General features: G+C 43.2%; 1 protein-coding gene across 1 annotated transcript in view; it reads right to left on the bottom strand.

The window, feature by feature from the left end:
• The window catches only part of lrp8 (low density lipoprotein receptor-related protein 8, apolipoprotein e receptor), a gene marked incomplete at its 3' end in the record, with an annotated part of 164864 nt that overhangs the window by 80132 nt on the left and 65431 nt on the right, over nucleotides 1-19301 (bottom strand). Inside the window, exon 3 of the mRNA XM_084547835.1 lies at nucleotides 6913-7035. Coding sequence (XP_084403961.1) covers nucleotides 6913-7035 — 123 coding nt within the window. The remainder of the gene's footprint in view (nucleotides 1-6912; nucleotides 7036-19301) is intronic.

A 19301-nucleotide genomic window follows, 5' to 3' on the forward strand; every position in this document is an offset into this window, starting at 1 on the left:
AGCAGGAAGGAAAGTAACAGCCGTCCTGAAACTGACTTAATGTCCCCTTTCAGTATTGCAATATTTCAATATCTTCACTAAAGATTTCTCCCGCTACAATCACCCATATAAAAAGAAACTCGAAGAAGTCAGCAGTGACTGAATATGAGCTCTATAAATCATGGCTTCTAAAAGTGGGAGAGGCGTCATGCTGTGATGAGAGGCGCTGCTTTGACAGTCTGTGTTTTAGATGAATGGGTTTCATCAGATGTGATGAAATAAGTATCCTTGAAATCATGGCGGTTTTAAAGCTCTGTGATGTTGGGCGAGATAATCAGTAAAAAGCACTGAACACATCAGATTTTATTAAGGTGTAATACTAAATATATATATATATATATATATATATATATATATATATATATATATATAATTGTGACATCCAATGATGAATTTCACTTTGTCTTGTGCTATTACAAGAACATTTTTAATTCAAATAAGCTGAGTTCAGAGCACTCGATGAATTTTAGCTGAGAGCAAAATTATTTAGTGGCAAATAAATACTGGGGTGGAAGGGGCAACACGCAAGAACCTGGTGAACAACATTTCAAAGCAGGCTGAGACAGCATCTAGAAGGCTGTGGCTAAAGAGGAACGAGCGGTGGCTAAACCAGGCTGGCAGAGAGGGTGGGGGTCAGAGCTGAGTGGTGAAGTCCTGAATGGCCGAGGGAGCAGTTCCAGGACGCTGGTTCTGCTGTCGAGCCCCAGTGAGGTGTCGTGGGCTAGTTGACGAAACACCGGTGAAGTGGGGTGCCCACTTGAAAACCCAGTGAAGTCATCAGGCCTGAATCATGCAGCTCTGCCCTCAGTTGAAGACGTCTGAAGGGAGCGACTCCTATGCCAGCCACCCCACATAGGGAACAGGACGTAACTCCTGCCAAGTGTGGTGGCTGCGATAGACCCTATCGTTTAAAGACACACTGGTATTTATTTAAAAAAATCCAAAATTATCAGTAAATTAAAACTCAACTACTAGTAACTTCTGGGAAACTTTTGGACCTGGCATTCATTTATGTGGATGTTACTTAGACATGTAGCACCCACCTAGACCAGATCAGCCCCCCCCCCCCCCCACACACACACACACCATGAAAAACAACACCTGGCCTCCAAATTCCCTAGATCCCTAGATCAAGTATCTGTAGGGTGCACTGCAAAAAGCCTGATCCACAGAAGCCCCTCCCCTCAACCCATAGCACCCAAAGGCCCCCCATTATCAACACTGTGTTGCCAGACACCACAGGACACCCTCAGAAGGCCCACGTCTATTCTCTGATGAGTCACAACCGTTTTGGAGGCACAAGGGAGACCTACACAATATTAGGAAGGTGGTCATAATGTTATGCCTGATCAGTGAAGAGTTTACTGAGACAATTTTATCTGTCTCACTTTGACACACATGATGATTGGAGATTACTTGACTTCTAAAATTACTAGCATTCTTTGTCTAATTTCCTTCCATTATGTTTCACAATGGGTTTAGAAGCGTTTCAGTACAGCCTTTATCAGCATGATTCTCAGTGTGAAATGCCTGAGCAGACTTAGATCTTCAACACTGACAATACCAGATTGTGTTTGTGCTATGAATATAAAATATCCCCCAAAATCCTCAAAATAATACAAAGCCTAAGTGCTCTTGATCAGTTTTTGCTCTATATGCAAAGTTTTCAAGCACCACTTGGTCTAGTGGGGGGGCACTAAATAGAGTGTTGGCCCAAAATGAGGCTGAATGAGGGTGGCTGAGTGTCTCCGTACACCTTACCTCCATCCATGGGGTATAGATATGCAGGGAGTTAAAATAACACTTGACCGTCTACACTGCTCCTCTAATCAGCACTGATTGTCAAACTCATGCCACTCAGAGTAAATGAATGGCGACTTTGTAATGTCTGGACCCCAGAAAATCAGGGCTTTGATGTCTGACAAATCATTTATAGACATGAAATCTCAGCATGGTACCTTATAAAATATTACAAACGACCAGACTGTTAACTTTTTCCTTTTAAATTTTTGAATCTACAAGACATTAAATTCAAAGGACTAAAGCGACGGAAAGTGAAACTGTTGCTCAAAGGCACAGCAAGTTTGTAAAACATTTGGACCACATATGACAATACAACGTTCTGCTGGGAAACCTTTGGACCTGCTATTCGTGTGGATGTTCCTTAGACATGTACCACCCACCTAGACCGGACCAGGCACCCCCACCTCATAGCAATGACACTCCTTGATGGCAGCAGCCATCCCAAGCAGGATGTAATGAATTACTGTAACCTATTTTTGCCATCTCATGACTTTATGGTACGTCTATGACTTCTAATGATGCAGCTGCGACTACTATTAAGCGATGATGTAGGCACTGCTGCAGAACAATGTTTGCAGACAAGCAGACTCTCTCACGCGTCGAGTAAATCCCCTCCGGGCCCAGCTTCATTTTCACATGTGTAATTACAGACAGATACAGAGGCAGCTCAGCGTATGTGTGTGTGTGGTTTCGGAGGCGTCATCGGAGGTCTAGAGTTAATCAGCAGTCGACCAGAAGTCTCTGAGATCAGCTCATCGATTCCCTCTCAGGGCAATCAATTCTATCAAAGGCATTACTTAAACTCGGCTCAGATCAGAAAATGGAGGACGCAGAGCACAGACGAGACCGGGAGGAAAGTAGAGAGCGTGATACGAGACGGTAAGGCGGTAGAGAGAGTTTCAGAGGCTTTAAGGACACGGCAAAGTAGAGGAGACACGGAAAAAGTCAAACGTGATGTTATGTGAAAGAAAGACAAAAAAAGACAAAAGAAAGTCTGATTACAATAATGGTCCCATTGGTAATGCAATACTATGCTGACAGGTAACAAAATAATCACCTCAGTGGAGAAACAATGAGTGCAGATATAGCGAAAAAGGGTATTAGTCACTGAATTGTTTACCACATCGGAGAGTTGGCTACCCAACAGCTAAACAAAATTCATCTTTTTCTCTACAGCACACATTCCCTTCACAATGTTTGAGAAGAAAATCCAGTATTTTATTAAGTAAAACTGCACAAAAGTCAAGTTTTCTTTTCCATTTTCCACAACTTTAGCGAAACTTTTTCACTTCCACCTAGTTCACGTACCCCACGCCGTGCCCCGGTGTTTGCAAGAAGGCGTACGGATTGAAAAGCCACGCACACAACGCTGCTGCATGCACACAAACACAACTCGCACGCATGCAGCGCTGCGAGGATCAATGTGGCTGAGAAAGTTAGAGGAGCTCTCACAGTGTCTGACCTTGATTAGATGTAATGAGACTTAACCACAAGTCCACTAATCTGATGAAATGACTTACAGATTCACCTTGTGATGAATACTAAATACAAGCATTGACTCCGGCTTTATACGCACACTTGGACCATTTAGAGGCATGTGCACGTCCACACACACACCCGCATGTGTCCTTGGTCTGTCCCAATCAGACTTATTACTCTGAGAATTTTCAAAGCGCCCTTTGATCACCTCTCGGAAAACCATCCTAATAAAAACTGCAAATAGGAGCTGACCTGTAGTTAGAGCCATGTGGAAAGTTTTTTGATAAGTGGGAAGACTGCCTTTTACAAGTTGGTCAGTGTGGTATTTTTACAGGGTTAAGCCTCGTCTAAATGAACCGGAGCACACCGTCTTTATTCGTTGAGACAGTTGAGGTTAAAATATAAAATAAATAAATAGTTTGAAGCTCATCACATGTGACAGCGCTGCACAGTTACTGTATATTTTCTTCTTTTTTTTTTTTATCGCTCAAAGGCAGGATTTTACAACTCCATAATTCTGCTTCGATGCTCATAAGCTTGATGACAGAACTAGCACAATCCTGGCTGCGCTACACACTATTGATTCATCTTCACTCACGTAGCGAAAGAGGAGCCAGGCAACCCAGTTATAGTCCATAATTGTGGCTGTGATAACTTCGGAATTTTTGGTCTTGAAATGCGAATTTAAAAAAGGCAATGTGAGAGTGAAAAAAGACAAACCGACGGAAAAGAGTAGCTCTGCCGACTTGGACACGGATCACCTTTACCAAATGGTAAGCTACTCTATGTATAATGATATTCAAGGAATTATCTCTCCAAAAATCAAGTATTGACTCATCCAAAGTCAAAGCAACCAAAGCTCTTTCACTCTTCTCTAACGCTAAGCTCAGTCTATGGACGTTTCAAGCCGATTTATCTACAGATTCCAGTGCCTCCCCCCAAATTTCACGAGAACCTGGCGTGATTTTAGCGACAAACAGCAGCAGCCTGTGCAGTTCATCAGTTCATATACAGGGATACTAAACATGAGCTGTTGAGACGTAGCATTCAATGGACAAATGTATGTAAGATTAAATAAAGTATCCGCGAATAAATCTAGTTTATAGCAAACTCTTGCTAACTTTGCTAGCTAGCGCTTATAAAGTTAAGCTACTTCACATTACGCCTTAGAGTCTTTTCCTACGGATTTTGACCAACTCTCCAACTGTAAATCTCCATGGCCTAAAAAAAATCAAGTGCACAAACATCGAATCTAAAAAAGTGGCAGTTACATCATTTTTTATTAGTGAACAATGCAAATAGCTTCACATGCTACATGAGGCCCGTACGTTTTCTTCGTCAGAGCAGGTGAGCGGTTTCCAATTCGTTATGAGACTATGGCGGAGTAAATTAGACCCTGTAGGGCCGCCATTATATTAATATTGTATGAGAAACCCTGGATTCAAAACAGAACAATTGGTACCAAAGCTTCGGCCGGATTATCTGGTAACGCGAGGGTTTACAGATCCGCTCTTAAACCTCCTAGCACGCTAGCACACTCATCAAGGCCACTCTGGTTACTTGATACTTCAATGTAAAACTACTGATAGAGTTTAAAAAGACATGGACGTTTGAGGTTAGCATAGTGGCAAACAGATGTGAAGAGAGAGCCTATATTGGAAGACTCCTCTCTTGAGCCTTGCCACTAACCCCTGTAAACTGTCAAGTCAAGTTCAAAAGTACATTACTTGCAGAGCAATTATAAAGCTTCTTAAAAGCTTCTGGTGTCAGACAAGTCTTTTAACCTCAACTATATGCTTCCAAAAAGCCGGTTATTAACGTCCTATTCACAAAGAAAAAGCATTTAAAACTTCCTTGTGTCAGTCCTTAAACAGGGCTCAACACCTACACACCCACTTAAAGATTCTTCCCCTCCTGCATTCCTCAGCCTCTATTTTAACTGTAAACCAGCCTACATTTCCCACCTTGCGCTGATCATGCTCTTTAGCAGACCAGTTCCCACCCTGAGAATATATTAAACACCCAGTAATCATAGTGGGCAGTGTTCCATTTTGCATAATTGCAGCCGTCCTCTCCACCTGCCAACCCCAGAAGCAAGAGTTTAACAGCGAAGGTGTGTTTACAGGCTCGGTTACAGTTGTGGTAATTACAGTAATGTACGCTGAGAATATAGGATTTAAAGAATTACATAAGCGGGCATTTTGGAGCATGTTTTATTCCTGGTTTCTAACACTCTCAGATACATAATGGCATAAAAGCGACCTTGCCTGCTCGGAGCTGCACATTAATCTGCAAAAAGAGAATGTTTCTCTATATTTACCTTGAATGACGCACATGCACCGTACTGTTTGTATGAGCATGATTTGTGACGTGAAAACACCACTAGTCTGGAGGTCTAATGCGATTCAAAATGCAACTGAAAACACTTGTCAGAAACGCCGACAACTAAACTTTACCGTGAAAAAGGAGACACCTTGAATCTTGCAGTTAAAATGACAAATAATTTACATATTTATAGAATCTGTGCTTTGACAATGTAGAGTCCAGTTTTAATCAACCGACTGGTCACTCGTGCATCAGAGTTCTCTATAATAACCTGTCGTTTTTTTGTTCTGTCCATTAAGAGATACCCAAGAGACCCTGCTCAACACACACATTGATCATTGTAGTTCTTAACTATATTGGCTGCAGTGTAGCCTGGAAGCCAGACTAACTTCCCCTGCCCAAGAAAGTTGGCCTGGGATCGTATTGTTTGGCCATACAAATCATCTGAGTGCCATGGAGTTGAATTTGTTCACAACAAAATGGCTTTGATTGGTTGTAGGACTACCCAATTGTGTGAATATTTTCTCTGTATCGGTTGAAACAGGCCGCATAATGATATCCAAAAAAACGCTCTACTAATCATTTTGTAACTGAACAACTGACCATGTACTTCAGGGAAAATCATTTTTCCTGTGTAATAAACTGACTGATAAGAAAGATGTGTTTTCAGCGCTCAGTAATTATTTCTGAATCGAATTTTTCCACTTTGCAACTGTGCTGTGCGGAAACACTGTGAAACAAGTAGACATCTTATCCACTATTCCGCCCTCCGCGGCCTTGATCAAGCATCAACCATGTATGGAGGTCATGCGTCTGATGATTTAGCCAACAACAGAAAGCAGCTAAGAGAAATTTTCTGAGGCCGTGTGCAAGAAACAGAGGACTGGCGCAGCAGCTGAAGAGTGGCAAGATGTGACACACTGAGAATAAGCGACCTTGGGAGCATGTTATGCTGAGGAAAATGTGTGTGTGCGCGTGTGTGCCGGTCAGCTACTTGACACACAAATACCTGACTGTAAAAGAGACAAAAACTATGATGCCATGCTTCTGTATAATTTCACAAAACTCTTATTTCTTTAAACAAAGGACATACAAGGGCATGCACCCATACAAACCTGCGTAAGAGAAACAAGTGCATGTGTGTTGACATACCCGTCCCCATGGCCTTCACTCTTTCTGCGTTTGAATATTTTGGTGGTAACGATTGAGGACTTGTGTGGTTGCGTTTGACTATCTGTCAGTCATTGTGTCTGGGCTGCTACTTACTGCAGATTGCGTCAGCCTCGTCTGAACCGTCTGCACACTCCGGCTCTCCATCACAGCGCCACCTAGCAGGAACACACTGTCCATTCGAACAGGCGAAGTCTGTGGTTGCACATGTCTTCTTTGCTGTGGAGAGAGAAGAAATATTTACCGTTACCACAGGTCCAAAAGAAAAAGGTGAAGCAGCGTGGTGTCGCTGGGAACTGATTTTCAGTATTATAGACTAAATCTAGTAAAACACTTGGAATCAGAGCTTGAGGGTGAATACTACACTGCATGAGCAACGGTTAGCACATCTCAACTGCCTTCTTGGACTGGCTCAGAGGATTTCCTCCATTTTAACTGCCTCTTGATCCACCTTACAGCCCATTTTTTGCAGAACCGACTCTGATTCTGTGTAGCAGTTTTCTATGGACTCCGAAGGTTTTGTGCAGTCACTTCCTCCAAGCAAGGGGAAAATTGAAGCACTTGGGTCCGTCACGGGGAGAGGCAAAAAAAAAAATCCCTGTACTTGACAGCGAGAGCCACTGAACAAGAGAAAGCACTCGCTTGGCTTGTTAGCGATGCCTTGCCTTGCCATGATGAAATATATCGGGGGAGGGGAGTTTACGTCAGAGTGATTTTCTTCTGACAAGCAGGGAGTGTGACTCGTGCTGTTCCATGTTGTTTCACGGGAGTCTGAAACCTCACTGACCCTTAGTTCAGATTAAAATTGGCTATAGGTGGGATCATACTGTTACACACTACCGATATCACACTCATGTCTATATGCTAACTACGTTGCTACAGCCAGGAGCCTTCGTTTAAGGGATACACCCTCGACAGGTCGCCACTCTATCCCAATTTAGAATCACCAGTTAACTCTTGACCGGTAGGAGGAAGCCGGAGTACCCGGAGAAAACCCATGCAGACATAGGGAGAACATGCAAACTCCACAATGAACGGCCCGGATTCAAACCCGGAACCTTCTTGCTGTGAGGCATCAGTGCTAACCGCCATACAAAAACCAAAGTATAAAAAAAAGACAAGCTAGTTTTGATTTCAGTTTGCCAGCTAGATGATTTATTATTATTATTATTTAGTTTTAGTCCTTCAGCTTTAAGCACCTTGCTTCTCACCCTCAATGGCAGCCATCTTGGTTACGTAGCAGCATTTTCAAACTTTTCAAATAACTGCAACATACAAACATTAAGTTACACACATCTTCAAAAAGAGTTCACTTTTCACTAAGTGCCACTATACTGTTGTCAGACACAAGCTGTGAGTAAGCATTTTTGGATTAATTTAACAGTCTAGGTCTAGGATGATTCGGGACAACAAAATGTGCTAGCATGCGTTAGCTTGCTACACGTGACTGTGGGTTTGGGTATGAAATAAAACATCCGTATAGAGTTTGCGTTGCTTTGCATTTCTGAAAACTGCTGAACTCCACCAAACACGGCACAACCCCGACAATGTATTCTACACATTTAGCAAGGGAAAAGCTAGCAAAGATGATTAGCTAGTTGTTTATGTCTGCAGACTTGGATGTCCCATGGTGCGTGTTAAAAGGCGGAGTAATGACAGACAGTACAAGCGGGAGCCATAATATTAAAGTGCATGCCAGAGAAAACTGACAGCATCACAGTGGGGACCAGTGCTTCTTATATCTAAATTTACTAATGCGTGATAATGTATGGCAGATTGAAGAAAAGATAGAGACAGCCTACACATTCACACACCACCAGCGCTGAGTATTGATTCCAAGCCAAGAGAAAAAAGAAAACGAGAACCTTAAAGACATGACAGAGATAGAATTGAAGAAGGGCTAGGCCTAGAATAAATGAAAAGCATGTCCTTGGGGATTACAGAGTAGTCAGAGCCAGAGGCAAAAGTAAATAGAAGGTGGAAAAAAGAGGAGAGAATGGGGGCACAGAAAGGAAAGAAAAGAGGGAACGAGGCTGTCGAGGTGGGGTCTCGTGTAATGGCATCAGTTTTCACAAAGGACGGCATAAATCCTTTTCCTTCTTACCAGCACGTTAGCATAAATCCCATCTCTCCCTGTCTACCCTACCTGTTTTTCATCTTTCCCTTCATATCTGCCTACGGCCTGATAACACAAGCAGCTGCAGCACACACACGATACGCGCCAGGCAGTAAAATTCACAATACTACTGTAGATCACAGCAAACCTGATGTCAGATTTCCACAAATAAGGATTTTCCTTCACCTTTATATTATACCTCCTGTCTCGGGGTCATCTTAATCCTCCCCAAAACCAGCTTGCTTCCCTCACAAGGGGGGTGGAAAATGGTCCCGGTGACAGATTGGCTTACAACGTGTCGCCTTTACAAGGATTAATTAAAATGCAGAAGCATCAATTCCCTACAAACCTTTTTTTTATTTTTTTTTAGCTCTTGTTTCCTCTTATCTGTAGGACAAAATGGAAAATAATACAATTCACCTTGGCCCTTCTTATTCTGGGGGCAGAAAGCATTGAAAAGCTTTTTCCCTTTCTCCCCTACAAAATAAAATATCCGTTTAATTAACCTTTGAGCAGATGACAGCACTTACACGCAGATATTGAAAAGACGCAGGCAAAAAACTGCAACAATGGGAACAAACATTTACCACAGTTATTTAGAGTAGCAAGGAAAGGTGGACTATGATAAGTGGGCATTTTTAACATGAGGTATTTTCAGAAGACTCTACTTGAAAATGACAACCCCTCTATAGGTAAAAATCTTAGTATTACAATAAAATTTATAACCATCCATCTTCAGAGCCAGTAATTACATTCATAAGAGTGCACTCATCTGGGGGTTTTGAATTCTGAATCACACCGTTTGAAATGAAAGAAATATGGAATATGCTAACAAATACAACTCATTTTTCAGCTGCACCAGGCTCGGGAACCGACACCAGAATAACACACAACAGAACACTACACAGAGAAACAGAGACAGAGAAATCACTTCCACTACAATAAATGATCTGCTCTAAATGTTGGGTAAATGTATAAAGAAATGGTTAATTGTAGAATTACTATGTGTAAGAAGTCTACACACATCTTCTGGCATTTCTCATGAGTTGCTGATGCACACATACAGCTGCTTACATTTACATCCTGATGCGGCGAGCCCTGTCATATGTGAGCGTCATCCATATGGAACAGCCTAAACCTGCATTATGAGGTGTGAGAGCGAATGTGGAAGAGAGAAACACTACACATACATTATACAAATGCACACGCCCATACCTACTCGAACACGCCTCCACCTCGACCTGAACCCTTTTATTTTTTTCCGGCGTCTGTACTCAGACAGAAAAAGCGATGAATATTTAAGTGAATAGTAGACAGACAACCTGAGCTTGAGGTTGCTCACTAGCTGATTTTATTCAGTCTTGAGTCATTGCTAAACTTGTATACTTTTAAATTGCACCATCAAATTGTGGGATCTGGTGAATTTGGAGGCCAGGTCAACACCTTGTGCTGTTTTTCATGTTTTTTTGAGTTGTTCCTAAACTGGTGTGTGTGTGCCTGTGTCAGGCTGCATCCTGCTGGGGATGGCTGCTACTATCAAGGAGTGTCATTGCTACTGGGTGGGGGTGCCTGGTTTGGTCTAGGTGGGTGCTACATGTCTAAGTAACATCCACATGAATGTCAGGTCCAAACATTTCCCAGCAGAACATTGGATTGTGCCGAGATGGTCAATGTTATTTACTTCTCCTGTCAGTGGTTTTAATGTCGTGGCTGATCAGTGTAATGCCCAGCTGCAATCCTTGGGCAGGTTGAAACTAAAAGAGACAAATGAGATGCACACAAAACAGACAAAACACCATCAAATCCCACAGAATAGGTTTCCGTTAATTTGATTTTATCACCTACAATTAGGTTCACTAAAGTTTGGACTCCGGTGGAGATAGAAGGAACATTAAGAGTGGCCATATAAACAGTTTGATCCACTCACTTTAAAACTGGTGAGTTTAGCAATATAAAAAGGTCTGGACATCCATGGAGGATAAGAGCGGCGGATGGTCTCAGAGTGATTTGTATGGTAAGTAAAACTGCTTCACGACATCCAGCCAAGTGACTCTCTAGGGGGTTGGCATACCATTATCCAAGTCGATCGCAAAGACAAGACTTCATAAGGTGCAAAGCATTCATAAGCTTCAGTAGACAGGCCAGATTAGATTTTGCAAAACAAAGAAAAAGCAAAAGCCAGAGAATCAGTTCTGAATGAAACTAAGCAACCGGTACCCCAATGACGAGAAGCAAAAGGTACTGAGAAGGACTGGGACGGATCATGATCTAAAGCATACAGCAAGTGAGGTAAAACAAGTGTAATATTCTGCAATGGTCTAGTCACTGGCCTCAGTCTGATCCTGCATGCATTTTATTTGCTGAGGACAAAACTAAATAAAGAAAACCCATGAAAAAATGGCAACCTGCAGTAAAGTCCTGGCGAAGGCCTCACAAAGGAGGACACCCAATTTCTGGTGATGCCCATGGGTTCCAGATGTGAAGTCACTGCCTGCAAAGGATCTTCTTTTGTTCTTTATATTGTTATTTATTTAAAATGGACTTGATTTTTAAGCACTTTAAGCCTATATTTAATACATAATTATAATATAATAACAAGAAAAACGTTTCAGTGTACAAATATATATGGGCCTAACTTTAACTGCTCCATACTGCTACTAGACACAAATGAAAAGGATGCCATTCCTATTGATCACGGTGCCGCAATACATGTTTGGGACACACATAAGTTGCTGCTGCCGTCTACCCTTGCTAAAGACAACGTAGTGTCAACTCACGTCACTCTCCGGAGAGCGATGTGATCAATGAGTGACCACGTTGACCTACTGCCGTTCACATCGCCTCCACTCCATCCACACAATGCCCGTGCTGGACACTTAGCATTCTTCTCCAAGCACTACTGACGACACGACCAGCGATGCTATGGTTCGACCTGAGAACAGGTAAAGGTCAGTTCCTGCCTTGAAGTCGTTCAATTTGCCCACTCCATTACACACATAATACACACTCACACGGCAAAAGGGAAATGGAAATCAAACATCCAATACCACAATAATAGCTTTGGGAACACCGTGTCACCTTTAATTAGGATCTGCCGAGTGCAGTTCCTAAAATGTTGATTTGCTCCAATAACAATGGCCTGAAACAGACAACCAGGGTTGTACTGAGATTATTTACCATCCTTCTATCAGAGGCACTCACATACTTTAATCCGCTTTGAAGCACACAGGCACAATGCAAGCATCCTCATTAAACTAGCTTTTGATCAAAAGAGGACTGTTTCTTATATTCATATATAAAATTTTAGTACATGTTGTTTTCCATGGTTGCGTTTCAGTTTGATGGTTTGTGGGGTATAATAACTGTACGGTCAGTCAGGTAACCTCTTTATGTCACACATTTATGTAAAGTGCAGCTACACCTTCACATTTTTACCTTTGTCTCTGACTTGCGTATATTTGTCTTGCATTTAAATTGCCATTTCATCTATATACACCAGAATGCTGGTGCACAATTAACTGCCAAGTAATTAAATAAATAATAAAACCTCTTTTTGTTTGTTGCCTGCTGAGAGATGTATTTGCACCTGGGTGAAAACAGTCAGCGTGGCTGGCTCATGCTGGACATTTCTAAGAGAAACTCAACAGGAAGTCAGGTGAGGTAGTAAAAATGAGCAAACTAATAGTCAGCAGGGACAAGAGAAAGAATGGATCAAACACAGAACTTTCAGGGTTTGTACGGCCTGCCTGAAGATGAAAGTCAGCGACTGATTATTTCCATTTTTTAAGTAGTGGTTTGGTTAGGTTTAGGAAGATCATGGTTTGGGTTAAAACCATAGACTGTATATAAATATGGACAATGCGTCCCCACTTCCTTGCACTGACTAAACTGACGCTCTGCTCTACCTCCACCAGTTACAAGGATGTTGGATTATACACTTCACTTATTCATTTATCTATTTTTTTCCAACTCCCACGGTCCTATGGAGCGGCTTCGCTGAGCCGTTGGCATGGCAACTGGTAGTCATCAGGAGGTACATCCTGTTTCTATAGCGTCAAATCACAACTAAAACGAAACTTATCAGTAAAATTGACACTTGAACGTGCATTTGACGTGTATTTTAGTGTTTTAGTTCGGCCCAAGTCCCACCCACTAACATGGAGGAGGTGGTGCCTATGACCTATACTGCAACCAGACACCAGGGGGAGCTCTACTTGCTTTGGCTTCACCTTTGAGGAGCTGTTCGGCCATCCATCTTTATTTAAATCAGTTTGAACAGACAGTTTAACAGCATTAACAGCTTTTTCGTAAGTCTTCTGCTGGGTGCAAAGGGCATGCCCTCAATGAGTTTTGCAAGATTAAGTCAAGTCTGAATAAAGGAATGAATACAAATTAGCAGTGTTGGCTACGCAAAGTTCGGTGCTCGTCTCTGCCATGCCGTACACCAAGGGGTAAATAACAAGACTGGCTAATCCACTCTGAAAGAAATGCAAAAACCACTGTTGATCATGGGCACCTGGGAGCAAATAGCATCTCCCATAAAATACCCCAGACACAGTGAGAATGTACAACATGGCAGAGGACTGAAACTAAGAAAAGCCCAAACTGACCCTGTTGATCTGTTGAAGAAGCCAGAGTATAACCCTGCTCAGATATCCCATCACAGAGAAAGTAAAGTACAAGAGAAAATCCAATTTGAATAAAATAAACTTAGAACTTCAACGCTGAGTGTTTGAAGCAGTCATCGTTGCAGTGTAACGATGAAAATTTGGGCTGAACAAAGAACGTCTGTGTAAACGGACAATTATGGAATTAATGCTCTGTCTCTGCATTTTCAGTTCCAGTTAACTTCTTGCTGATTATATATTCTTTCCACCTGATTCTTAGCAGTACGTGAAACTATCATAAAACTTTCCACTTTTTTTTTCCTGAGTTTTTATTTTCCAAAAAGAAGTGTTTTCTTTGGAGGGGACATAGGACCCGGACTGGAGTGGATCTGGAAGCACTACCTCAGTGCCCTGCACCGGCAACTATAGCACCAACACATCTTCCTCGAAGCACGGCGCATTCGTGACAAGCAGCGCACAAAAAGAAGCAGAAAAATATGACGCAGTATTTCTTCGGCTGTAAACAAGTCTAAGGAGCACCCGGCAAAGGCAGCGAAGGGAAGAAAAATGAGGCAAAAAGTAAAGAGAGCGGGTGAGAATGGAGAGAGAGAGAGAGAGCGTGGGATAAAAGAGGGGAACGAAATAGATGGTCCTCCACATTGTTGTGATCGGCTAAAGAGCTAAAGAACGGAGCGTGTCAGCGGAGGGAAGGAGGCCGTTAATCAGCGAGCAGAGGTTGAACCACAAACGTGAGGGAGTGGGGAGCACTCGGAGGAGTCTGCGCTTGTGTGTGCGAGTAAAGCAGACAAGTGTAATATTGGTCTTTTGAGGAGATTAAAGGCCTGTCCGGTTCCCCAATAATCGTCTGGAGACAGTGAGATATTGCGTGGAAAGGACCGGAATACAACAATGGCAACAGTACAGCTGAGAATAGCGGAATAACAGAGGAAGGGGCCAGAAGAAGCGTTCTGTTTTCCTGTAATGAGTTTGACTTCATGACCATAATCAACACGTGAACCACGCAATGATCAAAAGTAAAAAGGGCAACTCAAATGGCAACCTGACTCCTCAAAGCTCAACTATCCTAAAGGTAGCAGCCTACATTAAGCATGTACATTTAATATCATCACACGGGAATGAATACGCGCTTAAGTACTGATATGAGGAGTATATTTGTATCTGCACTGGTGTTTGAGACTCTGATACACACACACACACACACACTACAAAGGCAGGAGATGTGAGGAGAACGTGCGCACCGGCAATCCACACAGCTGGCCAGATCAAATACTACTATATATTATGCTCCTCACTGCACATCAAACGGCACCTTCCAGTTCAAAGAAGCTTGTTACCATTTTATGATCCCCCCCCTCTCTGGACACAGGAGAGCCAGGCCCAAGGGGGCAAGATGAGGGCTTCAGTTTTCTCAAGACGAAAACACGTGAATCTTTAATGCAGCGCACAAAAGGTGAGCGGAGCAGGGCGCGTCGGCCGTCAAAGGTGGACCCGGGTGACAGTTGCATCGTGCGGCGGAGGAGGAGGAAGAACTCTGAAGCTCAGTGTGACGGAGATTAAAGGGATGGCATCAAATTTTGACTTCACAGAGAAAAGGTAGAGAAAAAACACTTGTGAATGAGCTCGGATGACTCTACTTTACTGTGATTATTGCAGTTTTGTCCTCGTCTGCAGCAGAAACGTAAATTAAAAACTGAATCTCAGTGAATAATGGACTTTCGTGGATTGCTGGCTCCCAACTAAAGCAACTGCACCTCAGACTGCGCTGTGCATCTCTGCTAAGTACTAGAGTACCATAGCGCTCCAGAAAAATCCCAAAACCAGTGAAGGCATCTGTATCTGCTGGGATATTGTGGGTGCTAAACCTTCAGATGAGTGAAAATCTGCACTCCAACGGAGAGACAATCGCATGCCTTCAACACCAAGGCGTAGGTTTTAAGCGGTCAAAGGTGGACACACAAAGCGCCGAATGATTCAGAACCCAGATAATTTTCTAATCTGCAGTGATCTTATGAAGTCTAGATGTTTTCCCACTTTAACTCTGAGAAGGTTGAGATCCCCTCTCTGAGAAGGTTGAGATCTTCAACAACTCTCCTTATCCTGCAAAATCAGGGCACTCTAGTTTGCCGCTGCCTTTAATTCAAAGAGACTTCAATTCACTTTTGGCTATTTCTGTATCTCTTGCTCAGCACTGTCCCAGCACATTTAAGAATTTTATTATACAGCTTAGTTTGTCTCGTTCTAGTTTGATAGTCTATAATATAACTTGTTATACTGTCTTCTTAATCCATGCTTTTCCTTCTACATGCCACTTCTCTCTGTCTTTACTGGACCTTCTTGTAAATTTACTGTATATATAAAAAAAAATAGGAAGTGCACAGCGAATAAGTTGTTCTCAACTGCTTCAGTGTCACAGTTTCTCTCAGGGACCTATAAAGAAGACAGTCCTTGGTCAAATAAGTAGCGCTCCCTGTAATTTGACCAATTAACACCGAATGAATTGACTCAAGTGAAATGGACTCTGCGAAAAACAAAGTGGAACGTCATAGGCAGAGGACTTCAAAAGGACAATGCCGAAACAGGATGAAATAATATCAGGGCACCTAAGAGGCTTTGTGGAAGCAACGCCCGTGCAGCTGCTACTCACACGCAACTACTTCACGGAGGTTAATCCCTCCTCCGTGTGCATCTGCACGAGCGTGCGCACAAATCTGTTCACACCTCTTCCTAAGTCTGCATCGGTTTCCTTGTTTGAAGGAAACAGATTGCACCACTTTACTCTGTGTTTTAGGAAAGAGAAACATGAAGAGCCTCGATATGACTCACTTTGCTGTGATGGGGATTAACACAGAGGCTGGTGAGAGATGCTGTGGTGCAGAATAGTAATGTCAATTTTACTATTAAGCTTGAATACATTGTAATAACATCATTACCTAATTGAAGGAAATAAATGCATACATGCAAAACACACACACGCACACACAGACACACTTCAAACATCCTGTTCGTCCTGTAGCCTCTGCCTCACAGTGGCAGGGATAATTAAAGGCACGCCCTCGGAGTCATCCATGTTTGCCTGACACCTTGATCAAATATTAGTGCTCCAAAATGACTGCTTAATTCCTATTTGTTCTCGCGGACGTTGACTTTTTCCGCTGGCTGTTTGAAAATGTCAAAAGAAGAAAAGAGGAATCTGTCTCCGACTGTGAAACTTTTCCCTTAATAAGTGGTTTCATGCATGGTTTTATTTTGATCTAAGACTGCAGGCGTTGTAGAGGTGTCTGTCTAAGAACAAGCAGAGACACTGCACAGACTTGGATTATTATTTTTTTTTTTCAAGCAGCAATTTCATCACACTTGCTTCACGAATGACATTTCTCAACTACTTTGCCATGCTACCTTTAATGTTCACATGACACCACCAGTGTGTGCTACAGTTGACATGCATAAAAAGCATATAGTGCACTTTGCTCTTGAATCTGCGCCGCTTCAGACGGATGAAGCCTCTCTCAGCCTTTTGCTTATTCCGCATTTTCAGACTGAAACTGATATTCCTGTGCTATGACACTATATGTCCCTACAAATGCCCCGTAGAGCTTGTTTGAGGAGTTTATTTCAGATAGTTAACCATGATCTAGTCAGCTTTTTCTTTATTAATTTGGCCTACTGAAGAGAGAGAGAAAAAAAAATCACTTTGGGAATGTTGCACCATTGTTAATGCGGCTCTGCGTTGTTCCCGGATCCCCGGATTTAACTCCAAGAACGACGGTGTCTGCTTCGGGCGCGCGCCAAAGCCGAAGATCTCCCAAATCCTGTCGCATCCTGGGGCCCCCCGTCCTATCCTAGCTCCGCCTTACACAAACGGAGCATTGCAGCTCAACCAAAGCAGCTTAGATGTGAAAAGGAACGAGGAAGGAAAACAGAAGACATAAAGATACGCGGACACAGGGATGATCAAAGACAGAATCAGAAACAAATTAGACATAATAGGATAGAGCTGCAAGAAATTAGAAGTATTAGCCTCTTCCTGTATTCCTCCTTTGATGTTACAGTTCTCTTTACACATGTTCTTTGCAGACCTCGTGTCTCCCGCTATACTCCCTCTCTTGTCGATCAGTCGAAAACATGAACGACAAAAGGCACAATCATTCCTATTGCAGAGAGTCACATAGATGCTGTAAACCAAAGGTGGCCTTGAGTCCTCTGCAAACTAGCACAGCGCTGACCTGCAGGCGTATATCGATAATTAGCGTGTATATATATTGACACACTGCATTGTTGCTGGGCATGCCGAGAATGAGACTTTATCCAAAAACGCCTGAACTGGATCGTCAAAATTGTGGGAACGCGTTAGACGGAGACCAAAACAAACGGACGAAAAATGAGAAGGCCGATATGCATGCGCATCTCAGACAAGAACTCGGCGAAGACGCCCTAGAGCAGGCGCTAACGGCTAATGCGGCACTTGCAAACCTGAAGATATGAAGATACGCACCGATGAAACCAAATGATGCACATTTCCGTTAATGTCCCTCCCTACTGCACTTCCAGTTACAAGCAGCACAAGCCGTAAGTGAAATCTTACATGAGCACACACCCGTGCGCACAGAAAAGCTCCTAAAATTACATACAAATACACGATAAACCGATAGTCTGACATCGCTATAATTACCTCTATCCTTATCTGCTTAAAACTAAGCTTTCGTCTCTTTTTGATGTCATTCGCCCGAGCTTTCAACTCTCTCTTTCGGGACAAACAAACGTGAGCGTATTGTCAGAGCGATATGAGATCTGAAGGCTTTGTGTTTGTGTGTGTGTGTGTGTGCCGCGCCGTCTTAGCTTCAGAGACTGCTAATTGCGTAGCGGCGCAGAAGGGGTCATCGCGGGAACACGTGGCGGAGGGAGAAAACAAACGGGGCCGGGCTTGTTTTTGTTTTCACACCGCAAAAAGTCTTATCGGCCGCTCGAGCGGCCGCGTCAGAGGAGCGGCCTGAGCCACGCTGCGCCGATTCTGTCCGTCACGAGGAAACAGATGAAAGAGGAAGGGGGGAAAAGGTACGCGTGCGGGTGAGGGAATTTAATCGGTGCGTGCAAATACTGGGTGTGTGTGGGATGGAGAGTGATGGTATTCCTTCCAGTGATGCCTGGAGACTCTATGAGGTCATATCTTTCTGCTTCAGTGCCACTCATTAGAGGTGACATATGCACAGTGAAACCTCACTGCTCTTGTCTACCACCACACACACACCTCCTCACACACACACCAGACACACGTACAACAAATCCCCCTAACAACGGGCCATCTGGGTGACATCCGGCTCTCAGACTTGACCTGCATTGATTTATTAAACACTAAGGCACCGATACCCAACATGTTACTCGTGCGCACACGCACACTTCATCCCCTCCCCCACGTCCCACCATGACACTCCAATCTCGTCAGACTATCAGACGCTCACTTTCCCAGACAGGGTCGTCGTTTTAATGCTATCAGCGATCAATCCCTTGGCCGCGCTCCTCCCCTCCCCCGCGCGCTCGTAAAAACCTGCGCGGCTCTGGGTTCACCGGGGATCTGTCAACGCTCAGAACGCAGGAAAAAAATTATGAGGACGCCAGGCATCATGCTGAAATCGCGAATTGTTTCACAAATAACTGACTGGCTCTGGAAACAGCTGCAAAAGTGCATTTCTCTCAGCTTCTCAATTCTGTTTTCGTTGTTTACGTTTTCGCAGGTGTTCGGGCGA

The sequence above is a fragment of the Chelon labrosus genome, assembly GCF_963514085.1.
Source record: "Chelon labrosus genome assembly, chromosome: 7".
NCBI classification, from domain to species: Eukaryota; Metazoa; Chordata; class Actinopteri; order Mugiliformes; family Mugilidae; genus Chelon; species Chelon labrosus.